This window comes from Anomaloglossus baeobatrachus, chromosome 7, assembly GCF_048569485.1.
Source record: "Anomaloglossus baeobatrachus isolate aAnoBae1 chromosome 7, aAnoBae1.hap1, whole genome shotgun sequence".
NCBI lineage: Eukaryota > Metazoa > Chordata > Amphibia > Anura > Aromobatidae > Anomaloglossus > Anomaloglossus baeobatrachus.
The window spans coordinates 297,568,129-297,585,732 of record NC_134359.1 but is presented as its reverse complement, the minus strand read 5'-3'; the positions used below and the strand labels follow the sequence as shown (position 1 = coordinate 297,585,732).

Below are 17,604 nucleotides of genomic sequence, written 5' to 3'. Positions count from 1 at the left end.
GCTTGTCTGGATGAGCGTCGTGTTTCCGGATCGATTCTCTGAAGTCAGAGTGGTCCAAAAAAGCACTTAATTTACGCTTGGGATACAGGAAATGGAACTTCTCCTGCTGTGCAGCTGCCTCCTCTGCAGAAGGGGCTGGGGGAGAAATATCCAACAGTCTATTAATTGCCGATATAAGGTCATTAACCATGGCGTCACCATCAGGGGCATCCAGATTGAGAGGGGCCTCAGGATTGGAATCCTGATCACCGTCCTCAGTCTCATCACAGAGAGACTCTTCTCGCTGAGACCCTGAGCAGTGTGATGACGTGGAGGGTCTTTCCCAGCGAGCTCGCTTAGGCTGCCTGGGACTGTCATCTGAGTCAGAGACTTCAGCCTGTGATGCTTGAGACCCCCTTGAAGTACGGATTAGTTCCAACTGAGGGGGACCGGAGAGCATAGACACAGCAGTGTCCATGGTCTGAGTAACTGGCCTGGACTGCAAGGTCTCCAGGATTTTTGACATAGTCACAGACATTTTATCAGCAAAAACTGCAAAGTCTGTCCCCGTCAGCGGGGCAGGGTTCACAGGCGTCTCTGCCTGGGCCACTACCACCATAGGCTCTGGCTGACGAAGTGCCACTGGGACTGAACATTGCACACAATGTGAGTCTTTGGAGCCTGCCGGTAGATCAGCCCCACATGCAGTACAAACAGTGTACACAGCCTGTGCCTTGGCACCCTTGCGTTTTGCGGATGACATGTTGCTGCCTCCTCAGAGCAGTACAGGGTGTCCAGCCAAGAAGCGACCTTACAGTGCAACTATATATATATGGTACTAAGAAAAAAGTACACTAATATAACACTGAGGCACTAGTGGGGCCAGCACTAAAGTGCAGCTTACCGCCCGCTTAGGAGCGGGTGTGTGGTCGCCGAAATCCCTTTAGTCTGGGTCTCCCAGAGCCTGCTGCCTTTCCCCAGCCAGACCGCATGTGTAATGGCTGCCGGCGTCCTTGTGGAGAGGGGGGGCGGGCCCTGGGCGTATACAGACGAAGAGCGGGAAGCCTGCTTCCCACTGTGCCTAGTGAGAGGGCTGGAGCATGTAAATAAAGCTCCAGCCCTCGGCGCTGCCAATTGAGCAGCGTCTCTCCCCTACCCTGATTGACAGGGTGGGGGCGGGAACGAAGCGGCGCTAGGCCGCAGAAGCCGGGGGCTAAAGTTAGAAGCGCCGCCGCCGTAAAAGCGCGGTCGGCGCAAAGTCCCCGGCGCACCACAAGTCGCAGCTGCGCCGCCGCTCCGGTAGCGGTCGGCGCAGTAGTTCCCATCATGTAACGTCACTCAGCAAAGCTGCAGTGACCTAACCCCAGCGCACAGCGCTACTGTCCCCGGCGCACTATAACGCTCAGCAAGCCTTGAGAGTGTCCGTGCCTGCCGGGGACACAGAGTACCTGAAAGTTGCAGGGCCTTGTCCCTGAACGGCACTCCCGCTCCAAATCCAGCAGGTTCTCTGGGTCTGTGGATGGAGCCCGGCCTCAGGGCTTGGGGGCCGGCAAGATCCCACTTCCACAGAGCCCTCCAGGGGATGTGGAAGGAAAACAGCATGTGGGCTCCAGCCTCTGTACCAGCAATAGGTACCTCAACCTTACAAGCACCACCGCGGGTGAGAAGGGAGCATGCTGGGGGCCCCATATGGGCCCTCTTTTCTTCCATCCGATATAGCCAGCAGCTACTGCTGACTACAAACAGTGGAGCTATGCGTGGATGTCTGACCTCCTTCGCACAAAGCAGAAAACTGGTGAGCCAGTGATCCCACTGGGGGTGTATAGCCAGAAGGGGAGGGGCCTTACACTTTTTAGTGTAATTGCTTTGTGTGGCCTCCGGAGGCAGTGCTATACACCCAATCGTCTGGGTCTCCCAATAGAGCGCTGAAGAAAGCAGCTTTTCGGATGCGTTTTGAAACGCACATGCAGTGACAAAACGCTGGAGAATATGTGTGACAACAGAACGCAATGTGCGCACATAGCCTAATACTATAAACTGCCATAAATAGTTAAAACGTTTACTTAAGAAGCCCAGCCCAGGCTTCATAGGGGGACCGATATGGCAGCCAAGGGGGCCTGCTGCCATGCTAACCTATTGGCAGCCCACGATCAGATCACAAGGGAACGCGAGAATCTCATCCATTTACATGCTGCAGTCAATAATTGAAAGTGAATAAATATAATTCCGTAAGGATGGCAGTCAGCGCTAAGACCCAATATTCCTATAGTTCTGCAGCGAGTTTATTTCTATATATATATTTTTAATAATTGAAAGTGGCATTTAAATGGTTAAACAGCAGCACGGTTTGGTCCCTACTGTTGCAGGCAGATGCCAGCTGTGTAACACAGTCAACATCTATCAGTTTCTAAAGTGTACTCCATCCAGACATGCTCTACTCCCATGTGATAAAACTGCATAATTCGCAAAGGGGCTAAAGATGATTTCCCAATTTATTAACACTCCACCAAATAGGTAACTGCTGTATGATCACCAAGACCCCCCATCAAGCACTAGAGCAGGGGTCCCGACTACAGTAAGGTGCAGTTTGATCAGAGCAGTAGTCATGGCTGGAGACATAAGCGGGATTTACATGCTGCGATCTCGCTAGCGAGATCGCAAGCGATCGTACCCGCCCCCGTCAGTTGTGCGACACGGGCAAATCGCTGTCCGTGCCGCACAACCTCGCTTACCCCCGTCACATGTACTTACCTGCCCTGCGACGTCGCTCTGGCCGGCGATCCGCCTCCTTTCTAAGGGGTCGGTTCGTGTGGCGTCCCAGCGACGTCACACGGCAGGCGTCCAATAGAAGCGGAGGGGCGGAGATGAGTGGGACGTAACATCCCGCCCACCTCCTTCCTTCCTCAATGCCAGTGGAGGCAGGTAAGGAGATGTTCGTCGCTCCTGCGGTGTCACATACAGCGATGTGTGCTGCCGCAGGAACGACGAACAACATCGCTAATAAGCAGAAAATGATTTTTTGTTTCAGGACGACCTCTCCGAGGCAAACAATTTTGACCGCTTTTGCGATCGTTTAAGGTCGCTCATAAGTGTCACACCTCGATATCGTTAATGACGCCGGATGTGCGTCACAAACACCGTGACCCCGACGATAATTCATTAACGATATCGCAGCGTGTAAAGCCCGCTATAGAGAAGATCATGTGAGAAGATGACAGCGGCCATCACCGATATCCACAATGATACACCTCTCTATATAGTGATCAGACCCCTCAGACAAATCCAAAAATACCATTGCTAAGAAACTTACACATTATTATCACAGCCTAAAATGGAAACCATCCCTATCAGTTATTTTTTTTTCCCTCCACATTGTTGTACGTTTTATATTCCATTTTGGGTTACGTAGACCTCATATATTATAGTCAGAGCAAGTGTAACGTGCTGGGTTCACAGGTTTAGGATCTTCTCGCACCATCCGTCCTTTTCAAAAAAAATTGATGCCGTAACTTTTTCTTATTTTTCCACCGACATAGGTGTATGACAGCTAGTTTTTTTTTGTTTTTTTTTTTTATGGGACGGCTTGAAGCTTTGAATGACACCCTTCATTTCACCATTTAATGTACCGAAATCCGGGAAAAACTCCAAGTGGTGCAAAATGGTGAAAAATACTGAAATGACACCATTGTGTTTTGGCTTTGGTTTTTACAGCGTTCATTGTTAAGCACATATATTTTTACATGAGCATTTTAACATTTCTATGAGTGGGGGGCCAGATTCACAAGCTGCAGGTTTAGTGGACAACGCAGTAGTGCACAACCCCGATTAGGCCAGAGTACTTGATGCGGATCATAATTTAAAAAAAAAGCTGCTGGCTTAAAATACTTCTTAATAAATCTTTGTGCTCTTGCCACCCAAAAAAAATACTAAAATCTATGCCCACCACAGCCAATACAAAAGATGGAATAGGGGTAAAATCAGCAGCAGCATCTGTGGGTTCCATCTCTTGAAGCCAATCATTTTGTGCTAGGTTCTCTCCACAAGTTATGGATGATATTTTGCAACATCATATTCTCCGCACAGTTACTATAAAGCCATGTTCCCATGTAACAGAAATGTTCATTTTTTTTCCAGCTGCATATTTTTGTGCAGAAAATCTCCATTTTCACGCTTGGGAACTTGACTTAATGCGCTATATAAAAATCCAAATGGAAAGTCCATCATTTGCGAAATATACTATTCACAAAAAGTTAGGGATCTTTGGCTTTTGGGTAAAATTGATGGTAAACGTAAGAAGTTCCCGCTACAGTGATATTTTATCATGACAGTCGAGCATTTAGGTAGAAGCAGCGATGGTGGTTCCTCATCTCAAACAATTTATGGAACTAAAAGTCAACAACACTGGTCGGTATACCCCCCCCCCAATATGTCAGTGTCTCAATAAATTGTCATGAGATCTTGAGCATTAATATAAGTGACAACGACGCCTCCTGCTGGTCACAAGTGGAGTTATTGTCTGCAGAGGTATGGCGCCCCACTCTTCTTGAAGGGCAGCCCATCAAGTCATTGATGTTCTGGGGTACAGAGTTTTGGCCTCTATACGGCGACTCAGCTGATCCCATAGGTTTCAATGGGATTCAGGTCTGGAGAAAGTGCATCGACTCCATTTAAAGTCCCCCAGTCTCCAGCAGCCGTTCCCTAATGATGTGACCTCGATGAGCTGGAGCATTGTCCTCCATGAAGATGAGATTAGGCCGGCGTTGCTCATGCAGAGGAACAATGACAGGATTAATGTTGTTATTCCAGTAATAGGGGCTGTCACTGTACCAGTCACAGAGTGTAGGGTAGTCCTGTACTGACTAGATACACCGACCCCACTGTAACTCCACCCTCCTTCATGTCTGCAACATTGGCAGCCACCATTTCTGCTCAGCATGAATCTACTTTCATTAGTGAACAGCACTGAGGCCTCATCCGGCGTAGATGTGGCCTGTGCCTGGTAGTGTTGTCTGATACCCTCACGTAGATGACGCCTGTGCCTGATAGTGTTGTTTTGATACCCTCACGTAGATGACGCCTGTGCCTGATAGTGTTGTATGATAACCTCATGTAGAAGATGCCTGTGCCTGTTAGTGTTGTCTGATACTCTCACGTAGATGACGCCTGTGCCTGTTAGTGTTGTCTGATACCCTCACGTAGATGACGCATGTGCCTGGTAGTGTTGTCTGATACCCTCACGTAGATGACGCATGTGCCTGGTAGTGTTGTCTGATACCCTCACGTAGATGACGCCCGTGCCTGATAGTGTTGTCTGATACCTGCACGTAGATGACGCCTGTGCCTAGTAGTGTTGTTTTGATACCCTCACGTAGATGACGCCTGTGCCTGATAATGTTGTTTTGATACCCTCACGTAGATGACGCCTGTGCCTGGTAGTGTTGTTTTGATACCCTCACGTAGATGACGCCTGTGCCTGGTAGTGTTGTTTTGATACCCTCACGTAGATGACGCCTGTGCCTAGTAGTGTTGTTTTGATACCCTCACGTAGATGACGCCTGTGCCTAGTAGTGTTGTTTTGATACCCTCACGTAGATGACGCCTGTGCCTAGTAGTGTTGTTTTGATACCCTCACGTAGATGACGCCTGTGCCTGATAATGTTGTTTTGATACCCTCACGTAGATGACGCCTGTGCCTGGTAGTGTTGTTTTGGTACCCTCACGTAGATGACGCCTGTGCCTAGTAGTGTTGTCTGATACCCTCACGTAGATGACGCCCGTGCCTGATAGTGTTGTCTGATACCCGCACGTAGATGACGCCTGTGCCTAGTAGTGTTGTTTTGATACCCTCACGTAGATGACGCCTGTGCCTGATAATGTTGTTTTGGTACCCTCACGTAGATGACGCCTGTGCCTGGTAGTGTTGTTTTGGTACCCTCACGTAGATGACGCCTGTGCCTGGTAGTGTTGTTTTGATACCCTCACTTGTCGTCTAGCACACAGACCTGAAGCAGGTAAAGTAACCTAACCAAAATTGCAGCACGGCACTCCCCGGCCGGGCTCCGCCTGCTCAGGGTTCACCACCTTATAGAAACACGGCCTTCGTGTATAAAAGAAGCCAGCTGTAGCTGTAATGGCAGCAGTATCCTGGAAGAAACCTAACAAATCTAGTACCCTCCTCTGACACCTCCAGCTTTATGTACCCAGTGTGTAAATCATATACTTACAGGCGTGACAGAATACGAGCAGCAACAAAGCTGTGAGCTCCGCCATTTCACAATCCACGAGTGTTTCCAGCCCTGTGATGTCTGAATCCTGATTTTACTTTCATTTTCTCCGGCACTGGATAGGAAGGAGGGAGGGAGAGGCAGGCACAGTCCAAAGGCTTGTAGTGATACAGCCTCCTCTGTATGAGATCTGCCTAACAAAGTCACCGAATTATGTGATTTTGCAAAGAAAAAAAAAGCAGCACATTTTCAGTGAACATCCTATTTACCATGGAGGAAGGAAGATGGAAAATACTGTGTCTAGATTTTTCTGTGCTGATCTATTATCTGTGGAAGTGCAGAGCAGAATGATAAATCTGTGGAGGGTGACCGGAGAGCGCTTGCAACTCAATACGCTGCATACACTCACCGGAATTAGGCTACTTTCACACATCCGGATTTTTGCTCTGCGGCACAATACGGCGTTCTGCAGAAAAACCGCAACCGGCTTTTGTAACGCCGATTGCGGTTTTTTTTTGCATTGACTTACATTAGTGCCGCAGGGGCTTGCGTTCGGTCCGGTTTTTGCCGCATGCGGCAGATGTAGCCGATGCGGCGGCCGGATCGAACGTACCCTGCAACGTTTTTTGCTCCGGCAAAAAACACCGCATCGCGCCGCATCCGGCCGCTGCGGCGCATTTTTCAATGCATCCCTATGGAGGCCGGATGCGGCGCGATGCGGAAAAAAACCGCATCCGGTCGCCGCATGCGGTATTTTCCACTGCGCATGCTCAGTAGCATGCCGCAACCGGAAAAAACCGGACCGGCCGCATGTAAAAACTTTATGCAAAGGATGCGGTGTTTTCACCGCATCCGTTGCATAGTTTTCACAGCCGGATTGAGCCGCAGGGCTCAAACCGGATGTGTGAAAGTAGCCTAAGAGCATGTGACTTTACTCAAGATTTAGCCTGTGTTCACAAATCCAGTATCATCCGTTAGAATATATTCAGCAGCAATCTCTACTGCAAACAACTATTTTGTCCATTTTGAAAAAAGCAAAAAAAAAAAAAAAAGATTTTTGCAAAATTTGTTTTTTTTTAGGCTGCTTTCACAAATCCGGTTTATGCAGTGCGGCTAAATCCAGCTCTAAAACCTATGCAACGGATGCGGCGACAAAACCACATCCTTTCCATATGTTTTTTACATGCGGCCCGTCCGTCTTTTGCCGCTTGTGGCAGGCTACTGAGCATGTGCAGTGGAAAAAACCGCATGCGGCGGCCGGATGCGGTGCTTGTCGCAGGACGCCGCATATGACGTCCATAGGCATGCATTGCAAATCGCGCCGCATCAGACGAATGCGGCGCGATGCGTTTTTTTTTGCTGGACAAAAAAACGTGCCAGGCAACGTTCCAACCGGCCGCCGCATCGGCTAAATCTGCCGCATGCGGCAAAAACCGGACGGAACGCAAGCCCATGCGGCACAATACGGCACTAATGTAAGTCTATGCAAAAAAAACGCAACCAGTGGCGAAAAAAAAACGGTTGCGTTTTTTTCTGCAAAGAGCCGGATTGTGCGACACAGCAAAAACCGGATGTGTGAAAGCAGACTTACACTGGAGTCTATGGAAAACTGATCCGTTAACTGATTGCTATTTCTCTTCCGTTTGAAACTAAAGGCCCCGTCACACACAGAGATAAATCTTTGGCAGATCTGTGGTTGCAGTGAAATCAAGGACATATTGGTCCATTTGTACACGGCCACAAACCTGGCACTGATCGTCCACAATTTCACTGCAACCACAGATCTGCCGCAGATTTATCAGTGTGTGTGACAGGGCTTTAAAAAAAAAACCCAAAAAAAAAACAACACAGATCTTTTACAAATGTAAGAAGATGGCTTAATAGTGATCAGTTAACACATGCGTCTTCCATAGAATCCCATGTTAAAAGAAACAGATCCTGCAAAAATCAATTTTTTTCAAAAAAACAAGCACCTAACTGTATCAATAAAGTTTTATCAAAACCCAAGTGCCAGGAACTTTAAAAAAAAACAAAAAAACAAACCAAACCAGCTTTATTTAAAGAATGACAGTAAAAAGAGACAAAAATTGCAAAAAAAACCCCCCCCAAAAAACAAGTCACCTAATTTTCTTGGGTAGGTAAAGAAATTCTGCAACGTCAAAAACTCTGAAAGTTCATCGTGGGAACGTAACCTAATTCTGTACTATATTTTTTTTTTTACCTCCTGTTTCCATGTTGGATAAGTCTTGTATTTCATTAGTTTAGAGAGTTCTGAATGTACTGATACTGTTTAGATTTCTTATCATAATTCTGGCAATCACATGCCCCATAGTCTAGAAGATATTAACCCCTTAACGACGGCAGGCAGTAATCTTACGTCCTCGCGTTCATGGCGTCAATCTCACCCGGCTGATTTCTACAGCTGACGTGTGATTGCTAGGCACGAGCGGAATCGATATCCGCCTGTGCCTTTTAACCCCTTATATGGCACTGTCAACATGTGACAGCGCCATTATAATAGCGATTGCTATAACTTTACTCACAAGGCCTCCACCGGAAGTCAATTGACGTGATCACGTGGCTACAGTGGTTGTCACAGTAGCACAGGGTCATGTGATGACTCCTGTGCTCACATGACTAAAGTCTTCTAAACAAACAGCCGAGTACTGGCTGTTACAAGAGATGATCATTTCTCCCGGTCTGAGCGATGCTGCTCTGATAGGGAGAAATTAATGAGTGATCAGACAGCAGAACGTTATAGTCCCGTAGGGGACTAGTAAAATAAAAAAAAAAAAGTTTAAAAAAAAAGTTGTGAACAATTAAAAAAAAACAAAAAAAAACCCTAAAAGTTAAAATCACCCCCCATTTGTCCAATTGACAATTAAAGAGTTAAAAAAATAAAAAATATACACACACATTTGGTATCGCCGCGTTCAGAAACCTCCGATCAAAATATAAAATCAATTAATCTGATCAGTAAACAGTGTAGCGGCAAAAAAAATTCAAAATGCCAAAATTACGTTTTTTGGTCAGCACAAATGTTGCGCAAAATGCAATAACAGGCATAGCATAACGTAGAATCTGCGCAAAAATGCTATATTTAAAAACGTCAGCTCAAAACATAAAAAATAAGCCATAGATCCAGAAAAATGAGAACGCTACGGGTCACGGAATATGGCGCAAAACATACACCACTTTTTTCGAACAAACTTCTAATTTTTTTTAACCCCCTTAGATAAACCTATTCATGTTTGGTGTCTACGAACTCTCACCAACCTGAGGCATCACACTGACACATCAGTTTTACTATATATTTAACACTATGAATAAAATCTCAAAAATCGTGCAATCGCACTTTTTTTTGGCAATTTTCCCCGCATTTGGAATTTTTTTGCTGCTTTCCAGTACACTATATGGTAAAATTCATGGTTTCATTTAAAAGTACAGCTCGTCCCGCAAGAAACAAGCCCTCACTGGACAATATTGACTGAAAAATAAAAAAGTTGTGTGTCTCGGAAAAAGAATGGCGGAAAAAAAAAAATGCAAAGCGGAAAAACCGGCTGGTTGTGAAGGGGTTAAAGATGATTTTTCCAAACCGATCCCTCATCCAGGGGGCACACAGGTATGGCTAATTTCACCTGTATGCCCATATTAAAAAAAAAACGCAAAAGGATGACGGATTCCCTTTAACCCCTTCATTCCCCGGCAATTTTCCATTTTTTACTCCCCTTCTTCTAAGAACCATAACTTTTTATTTTTTTTTATGTCAATAAAGTCACAGGAGGGCTTTTTTTTTTAACAACACCATTCATTCTGCCCTATATTGTACTCAAAAATGAGAAAAGAATCAAAGAATCCATGTGCAGTGAAATTGCAATTGCACAATTGTTGTTTTTTTTTTTATTTACCATGTTCATTATTTGGTAAAACTAACCTGGCGTTATGATTCTCCAAGACAGTAAAGGGGGCTTTACATGCTACGATATTGTTTATGATTTATCGTCGGGGTCACGCCGTTAGTGACGCACATCCGGCGTCATTAACGATATCGCAGCGTGTGACACTTTTGTGCGACCTAAAACGATCGCAAAAGTGTCCAAAACCGTTTGCCGCGGAGAGCTCGTCCTAAAACCAAAAATCGTTTTCCTCTCATTAGCGATGTTGTTCCTCGTTCCTGTGGCAAGACACATCGCTGTGTGTGACACCGCAGGAGCGAGGAACATCTCCTTACCTGCCTCCACTGCCAATGCGGAAGGAAGGAGGTGGGCGGGATGTTTACGTCCCGCTCATCTTCGCCCCTCCGCTTCTATTGGCCGCCTGCCGTGTGACGTCGCTGTGACACCACACGACCCGCCCCTTAGAAAGGATCGCCGGCCAGAGCGATGTCGCAGGGCAGGTAAGCCATGTGACGGGGGAGCGAGATTTTGTGCGCGACGGGCAGCGATACGCCCGTGTCGCACAAACGATAGCGATATTGTTACCGATATCGCTACCGTGTAAAGCCCGCTTAAGAGTTTGTAGATACCAAACGTGTATAGTTTTACTTTTATCAAAGTGGTGAAAAAAAAAAATCTGATATTTGTCAAAATAAAAGAATTGCGCTTTTGTCGCCATTTTCCACGAGTCATAGTGTTCACATTTTTCAGCATCTGGGGCTCAGTGACGGCTTATTTTTTGCGCCTTGACCTGTTTCTAATTATACCATTGTTGCATAGATATGTTTTGATCGCCTGTTATTGCATTTTAATGTAATGTTGCAGCGACCAAAAAAAATGTAATTTTGGCACGTGCAATTTTTTCTCGCTACGTCATACACTGATTTTATATTTTGATAGATCGTGCATTTCTGAACTCGGCGATACCAAATATGTGTACATTTTTTTAACTGTCTTATTTTCAATGGGGCGAATGGGTGTAATTGGAACATTTTTTTTTATTTATTTTACTAGCCCCCCTAAGGGACTATAAGGATCAGCAGTCTTATTGCTTGTTCATTTCTGTTGATCAGAGCTGCACAGCTCTAATCAGGAGAAATGCTGCTCTCTTGTTAGAGCCGGTGCTCTGTTGGCTTTGACAGGAAATTAGTCATGGTCACATCAGGGGTCATCACATGACTATGAGCTACCATGGCAATCATTAGCTCTCCGTGATGACATCACGGTGCCACTGATGGCGGCGGGGGACGGCGTGATAGCCAATGTGGCCATTTAAATCTTGCTGTCACATTCTGACAACTTGGTCTAAGTGGCAAGCAGGCGCGGATGGATCGCGGATCCACTTGCGCGCCTGTTAGACCCACATAGCAGCTGTTCAAATCAGCAGACGTGTGGGGAACACCGACAGCTTACAGTAAAAGCCAGCAGTGATTACTCTGACATGACCAATGACGTACCAGTATGTCATTGATCGTGAAGGGGCTAATGCAATGTTGTGGCGACCAAAAACACGTAATTTTGGTGTTTGGAATTTTTTTTCTCACTATGCTGTGTACCAATCAGAATAATTGATTTTATATTTTGAGAGATCGGGAATTTCTGAAGGCGGTGATAAATATCTGCATTTTGTTATTGTTTTATTTTCAATAGGGCAAAAGGGGGATGATTTTAACTTTTAGGGTTTTGGTTTTTTTTTTTTACATTTTTTATTGAATTTAATAGTCCCCTTAGTGGATTTTATGATTGCAGTCTGATTTATGCTAATCAGGGCAATGCATCATTATCATCGCTCTGATCAGCAGAAATGCTGATTTCCTGTGAGTGCTGCACTCTGCTAGCATTCACAGAAAACACGTAATGGCAGTGACAGGGTTGTCATTATTAAACCCTGCACTGTCATATGAACTCATTTGTGCCTAGTGATTGCGTCACAGGACCCGCCGATGGTGGCGGAGAACACCGCAATCCCCCCCGAAACACGTTAGATTGCGCTGTCAGATTGTGACACCGCGATTTAAGGGGTTAACAGGCTCAGGTAGATTGGACAGCCACCCACACCTGTTAGCTGCACTTGACTGATATTTTGATCAGCAGACATGTGTGGGGATGACTGTGGGGTCGCGGTAACGAGATGGAGGCGACCTAGGACGTATATATACGTCCTAGGTCATGAAGGGGGTTAAGTGTCTTAAAATTTGGATTGTGATCTTTGAACAACCAATTCTGTATAACTTACATGTGAAATAATGGAGGCCAACTGTACTACCTACCACAGGGGGAACCATTGTGGGATTTTTTTTTTTATGTACCAAATAGCTCCTTACATTGTCAACTCATGACATGTAATAATACACAGCAGACAACCATCACTGACTTGTCTCTTTCACCCTCCCCAGTCACCACACACACGGTGTATCAGTCACTTTTACCTCACACCACACCTCTCTGCCGCCATTTTGTCCACACACGATGATTCAGTCACTTTTACCTCACACCACATTTTGACCACACACGATGATTGTCACTTTTACCTTACACCACACCTCTCTGCCATTTTGACCACACACGGTGTTTCAGTCACTTTTACCTTACACTACAGCTCTCTGCCGCCATTTTGTCCACACACGATGATTCAGTCACTTTTACCTTACACCACACCTCTCTGCCATTTTGACCACACACGGTGTTTCAGTCACTTTTACCTTACACTACAGCTCACTGCCGCCATTTTGTCCACACACAATGATTCAGTCACTTTTACCTTACACCACACCTCTCTGCCGCCATTTTGACCACACACGATGATTCAGTCACTTTTACCTTACACCACACCTCTCTGCCGCCATTTTGACCACACACGATGATTCAGTCACTTTTACCTCACACTACAGCTCTCTGCCGCTATTTTGACCACACACAGGGTAGTTCAGTCAGGTTTACCTCACACTACAGCTCTATGCCGCTATTTTGACCATACACACGGTGTTACAGTCAGTTCTACCTCACACTACAGCTCTAAGCCGCCATTTGCCAATTTTATTTTATTTTTTTTACCTTAGCGTAGTAGTACGCTGTATAAGTGGAGGCGCGGTCACGTGACGCTCTCAGCGCGGGAAGAACCAGCTCACGACGCAGCTGCAAGCAACGGTAATCAGTGGGCGGGTCGCAGGTTTGATTGACGGGTTGAGATAACAAATCAGAAACTAGCGTTCTGTGAGCGCCTAAGTATTAGCCCCGCCCTTTGCGAGCGTCATGCAGGGTTAGCGCCGCCCCCTTTCATCCTCGGCGGTTCCTGACTGTGCACAGTTCTGGCGGGAGACGATGTTTCTGAGGTAAATCTTCCTCCCTGAGGTGATGTCGGGCCTGTGAGTGTCTGTATCACGCAGCTTATCCCTGACAATGGCGGATACAAGAATCCTCCACATAATGCAGCACAATATCCACACATTCATGTGTTATGTCAGTGGTTTAATAAACTTGTCAGATCCCTTCCCCCCATTGTGAATGGATGTGTTTACATGTTGCCGTCATAGCTTCTTTTTTTTTTTTTCTTGCCTCATTTTTCATATAAAAGTTCGAAATGGCAGCAAAGTGTGACAACAGCATTGGAGGGGATATCATGAAAGCTGTGAAATAAAAATAAGCCGCACACTGACCGTAACATGCCACATGACCAGTGATGGGCTGCAGCGTTCAATTTTAAAGGGCAAATCTCGAGCGTCCGATGGCAATGTGAGCGCTGCAGCCCATCAGCAGCTGATCGTTTGCAGCACTCGTGGTATAACACTGGGGAGACCACTGTGACAGCACTGGGGCAGGAAGTGAGTATACAGCTATTTTCACACAGCGGGGTTTTTCCCTGCAACAAAACCCTGCTCTTGGCTGTAAAAACGCTGCTGTCAGAACTTCCTTTAAGACTTTGTTCACACATTTAATATTTGCAGCAGATTTTTCTGCTTCAAAAGCCAAAGCAGAACTAAAATATCCTAATTTGATGCATTTCAATGAGTGAAAACGCTGAAAGAGTTGACAGGAAACACTTTGAATAAAATTTGCAAGGAGGACAATAAAATAAGCCATGTGTGCAGGATATCAGCACTATACAAGGCGGTGTGTGAAAAAATGCAGCACAAACGCAACTTGTGAACCAGCTACAAGGCCTGGAGAATGTATAACCAGGATTTCGCTATGTAATGTATCAGCAGCATGATGTAGGAACGGAGACCCTGATTCCAGCGTTGTTACTTAGTGCCTGTGCACACGGTGCGTTTTTTGAGAAATCTGCATGCCTATCCTTGAAGCCAGCATAGTCCATGATAATTCTGAAGTGCTGTGCAGACGTTGCTTTGTTTTCCTTGCAGATTTTAGTGTAGTAAAAAAAATTGCAGCATGTCAATTGTTGGGGCATTTTTCCTGCATTTTTTTTAACCCTTCAAGCAATTGACTGCGAAGGGAACCTGTCACCAGATTTAGTGACTATAAGCTGTGGCCGCCACTAGTGGGCTCTTATATACAGCATTCTAACATGCTGTATATAAGAAAGAGCCCAAGGCGCTGTATAGAGCGTAAAAAAAAAATCACTTTAGAATACTCACCCAACGGGCAGTGCAGACTGGTCGGATGGGCGTCTTTGTTCTCCGGGTGTGTCGCCTACTCTTTCGGCCATCTTTTTCCTTCTTCTGAAGCCTGGGTGCATGACGCATCCTACGTCATGCACACTCGCCAGCATTGAGGTCCCGTGCAGGCGCACTTTGATCTGCCCTTGTGCAAATCAAAGTATTGTAGTGCACCTGTGCGAGACCGCAATGCTGGTGAGTGTGCATGACGTAGGATGCATCATGCACCCAGGCTTCAGAAGAAGGACGACAAAGATGGCCGATGTCAGGGTCATTCGATTAACCGGGTTAAATTATCAGTAAACTTACAGTGAGTTTACTCTGTTGATTTAGTGCGTGGACAATAAAAACTGAAGTGCTGAAAAATAATATGTTAAAGAGGTGGTTCATGCATTTTTTTTTTCCTGTATCAGTGTAACTTAACATTTTAGGTGTTTTCTTCATTGGCTTCTATTTGCAGTTCTGGCACTGAGCGGCGCTATCCTGCACGCTTCAGTGCCGGTCACATGACCCCCTGGTGCTGTGGCCGCTAGTATCCTCTGATGTCACGTCAAGTTCCGGGCTCTCAGACTGGACGTTACGTCAGGGGACGCTGGCACCACTCACTCTGATTGACTGGGCTGTGGGCGGTGACTACCGCACGTCAGAGCCCAGCATCGAGGGGAGGATCCGAAGAATGGTACGGGACGCCAGTGTGGAGCGGTTTAGAGGGCTTAGCGTCCGGCAGATTGGGCGCCAGTGTGGCGTACAGGGGGGAGTTTCTTCAGCTGAAGCGTCCCCTGTCACGTAAGTATGTGATCTCACTGTCCACCCCGCCCGCTCTGCTCCGATGTCAGGAGAGCAGGCGGTGTCGAGCAGTGTGATCATATACTCCTACCAGCACTACAGGACGCAGCAAGAGACTGACAAGCTGGTGACATGCAGCACCGCATGTGTCAGAGCAGAGCATGTCACCTGTCATGCTGCATGGGACCAAGTTAGTTACTGCACACTGTGACAGTGCTGCATGGGACCAACTTTCTCCTCTCTGTCACCTGCACAACAAGTCACAGAGTGGAGCAAGGTGGTGACATGTAGCACAGCATGTAACAGAGCACCTCTCTTCCCCTCTCTCTCTCTTCCCTTCTCTCTCTCTTCCCTTCTCTCTCTCTTCCCTTCTCTCGCTCTTCCCTTCTCTCGCTCTTCCCTTCTCTCGCTCTTCCCTTCTCTCGCTCTTCCCTTCTCTCGCTCTTCCCTTCTCTCGCTCTTCCCTTCTCTCGCTCTTCCCCCCCTTCTCTCGCTCTCCCCCCCCCTTCTCTCGCTCTCCCCCCCCCTTCTCTCTCTTCCCCCCCTTCTCTCTCTCTTCCCCCCCCTTCTCTATCTCTTCCCCCCCTTCTCTCTCTCTTCCCCCCCTTCTCTCTCTCTTCCCCCCCTTCTCTCTCTTCCCCCCCCTTCTCTCTCTCTTCCCCCCCCTTCTCTCTCTCTTCCCCCCCCCTTCTCTCTCTCTTCCCCCCCCCTTCTCTCTCTCTCTTCCCCCCCTTCTCTCTCTCTTCCCCCCCTTCTCTCTCTCTTCCCCCCTTCTCTCTCTCTTCCCCCCCCCTTCTCTCTCTCTTCCCCCCCTTCTCTCTCTCTTCCCCCCCCTTCTCTCTCTCTTCCCCCCCCCTTCTCTCTCTTCCCCCCCCTTCTCTCTCTCTTCCCCCCCCTTCCCTCTCTCTCCCCCCCCTTCTCTCTCTCTCCCCCCCTTCTCTCTCTCTTCCCCCCCCTTCTCTCTCTCTTCCCCCCCCTTCTCTCTCTCTTCCCCCCCCTTCTCTCTCTCTTCCCCCCTTCTCTCTCTCTTCCCCCCCTTCTCTCTCTATTCCCCCCTCTCTCTCTATTCCCCCTTCTCTTTTCCCCCCTTCTCTCTCTCTTCCCCCTTCTCTCTCTTCCCTCTCTCTTCTCTCTCTTCCCTCTCTCTTCTCTCTCTTCCCTCTCTCTTCTCTCTTCCCTCTCTCTTCTCTCTTCCCTCTCTCTTCTCTCTTCCCTCTCTCTTCTCTCTTCCCTCTCTCTTCTCGCTCTCTCTTCTCGCTCTCTCTTCTCGCTCTCTCTTCTCGCTCTTCCCGCTCTCTCTTCTCGCTCTCTCTTCTCGCTCTCTCTTCCCGCTCTCTCTTCCCGCTCTCTCTTCTCGCTCTCTCTTCCCCCTCTCTCTTCCCCCTCTCTCTTCCCCCCCTCTCTCTTCCCCCCCTCTCTTCCCCCCCTCTCTCTTCCCCCCCTCTCTCTTCCCCCCCTCTCTCTTCCCCCCCCTCTCTCTTCCCCCCCCTCTCTCTTCCCCCCCCTCTCTCTTCCCCCCCCTCTCTCTTCCCCCCCCTCTCTCTTCCCCCCCCTCTCTCTCCCCCCCTCTCTCTTCCCCCCCCCTCTCTCTCCCCCCCCCTCTCTCTCCCCCCCCTCTCTCTTCCCCCCCCTCTCTCTTCCCCCCCCCTCTCTCTTCCCCCCCCCCTCTCTCTTCCCCCCCTCTCTTCCCCCCCTCTCTCTTCCCCCCCTCTCTCTTCCCCCCCTCTCTCTTCCCCCCCTCTCTCTTCCCCCCCCTCTCTCTTCCCCCCCCTCTCTCTCCCCCCCCTCTCTCTTCCCCCCCTCTCTCTTCCCCCCCCTCTCTCTCCCCCCCCTCTCTCTTCCCCCCCCCCTCTCTCTTCCCCCCCCCCTCTCTCTTCCCCCCCCCCTCTCTCTCCCCCCCCTCTCTCTTCCCCCCCTCTCTCTTCCCCCCCCTCTCTCTTCCCCCCCTCTCTCTTCCCCCCCCCTCTCTCTTCCCCCCCCTCTCTCTTCCCCCCCTCTCTCCCCCCCCCCCTCTCTCTTCCCCCCCCTCTCTCTTCCCCCCCCTCTCTCTTCCCCCCCCTCTCT

General features: G+C 48.0%; 1 protein-coding gene across 2 annotated transcripts in view; it reads right to left on the bottom strand.

The window, feature by feature from the left end:
* The window catches only part of LOC142245628 (uncharacterized), a 124,675-nt gene extending 111,460 nt beyond the window's left edge, over window positions 1-13,215 (bottom strand). The window contains exons 1-2 of one of the 2 annotated variants that reach the window (XM_075318518.1): window positions 13,193-13,215; window positions 6,204-6,397 (exon numbers count right to left, since the gene is read on the bottom strand). In XM_075318518.1, coding sequence (XP_075174633.1) covers window positions 6,204-6,249 — 46 coding nt within the window. In that variant the 5' untranslated portion in view covers window positions 6,250-6,397; window positions 13,193-13,215. Of the gene's footprint in view, window positions 1-6,203; window positions 6,483-13,192 lie in introns of those variants that run through there. The other variant, XM_075318517.1, reaches the window with a different exon arrangement.
* Between the last annotated feature and the right edge of the window lie 4,389 nt (window positions 13,216-17,604).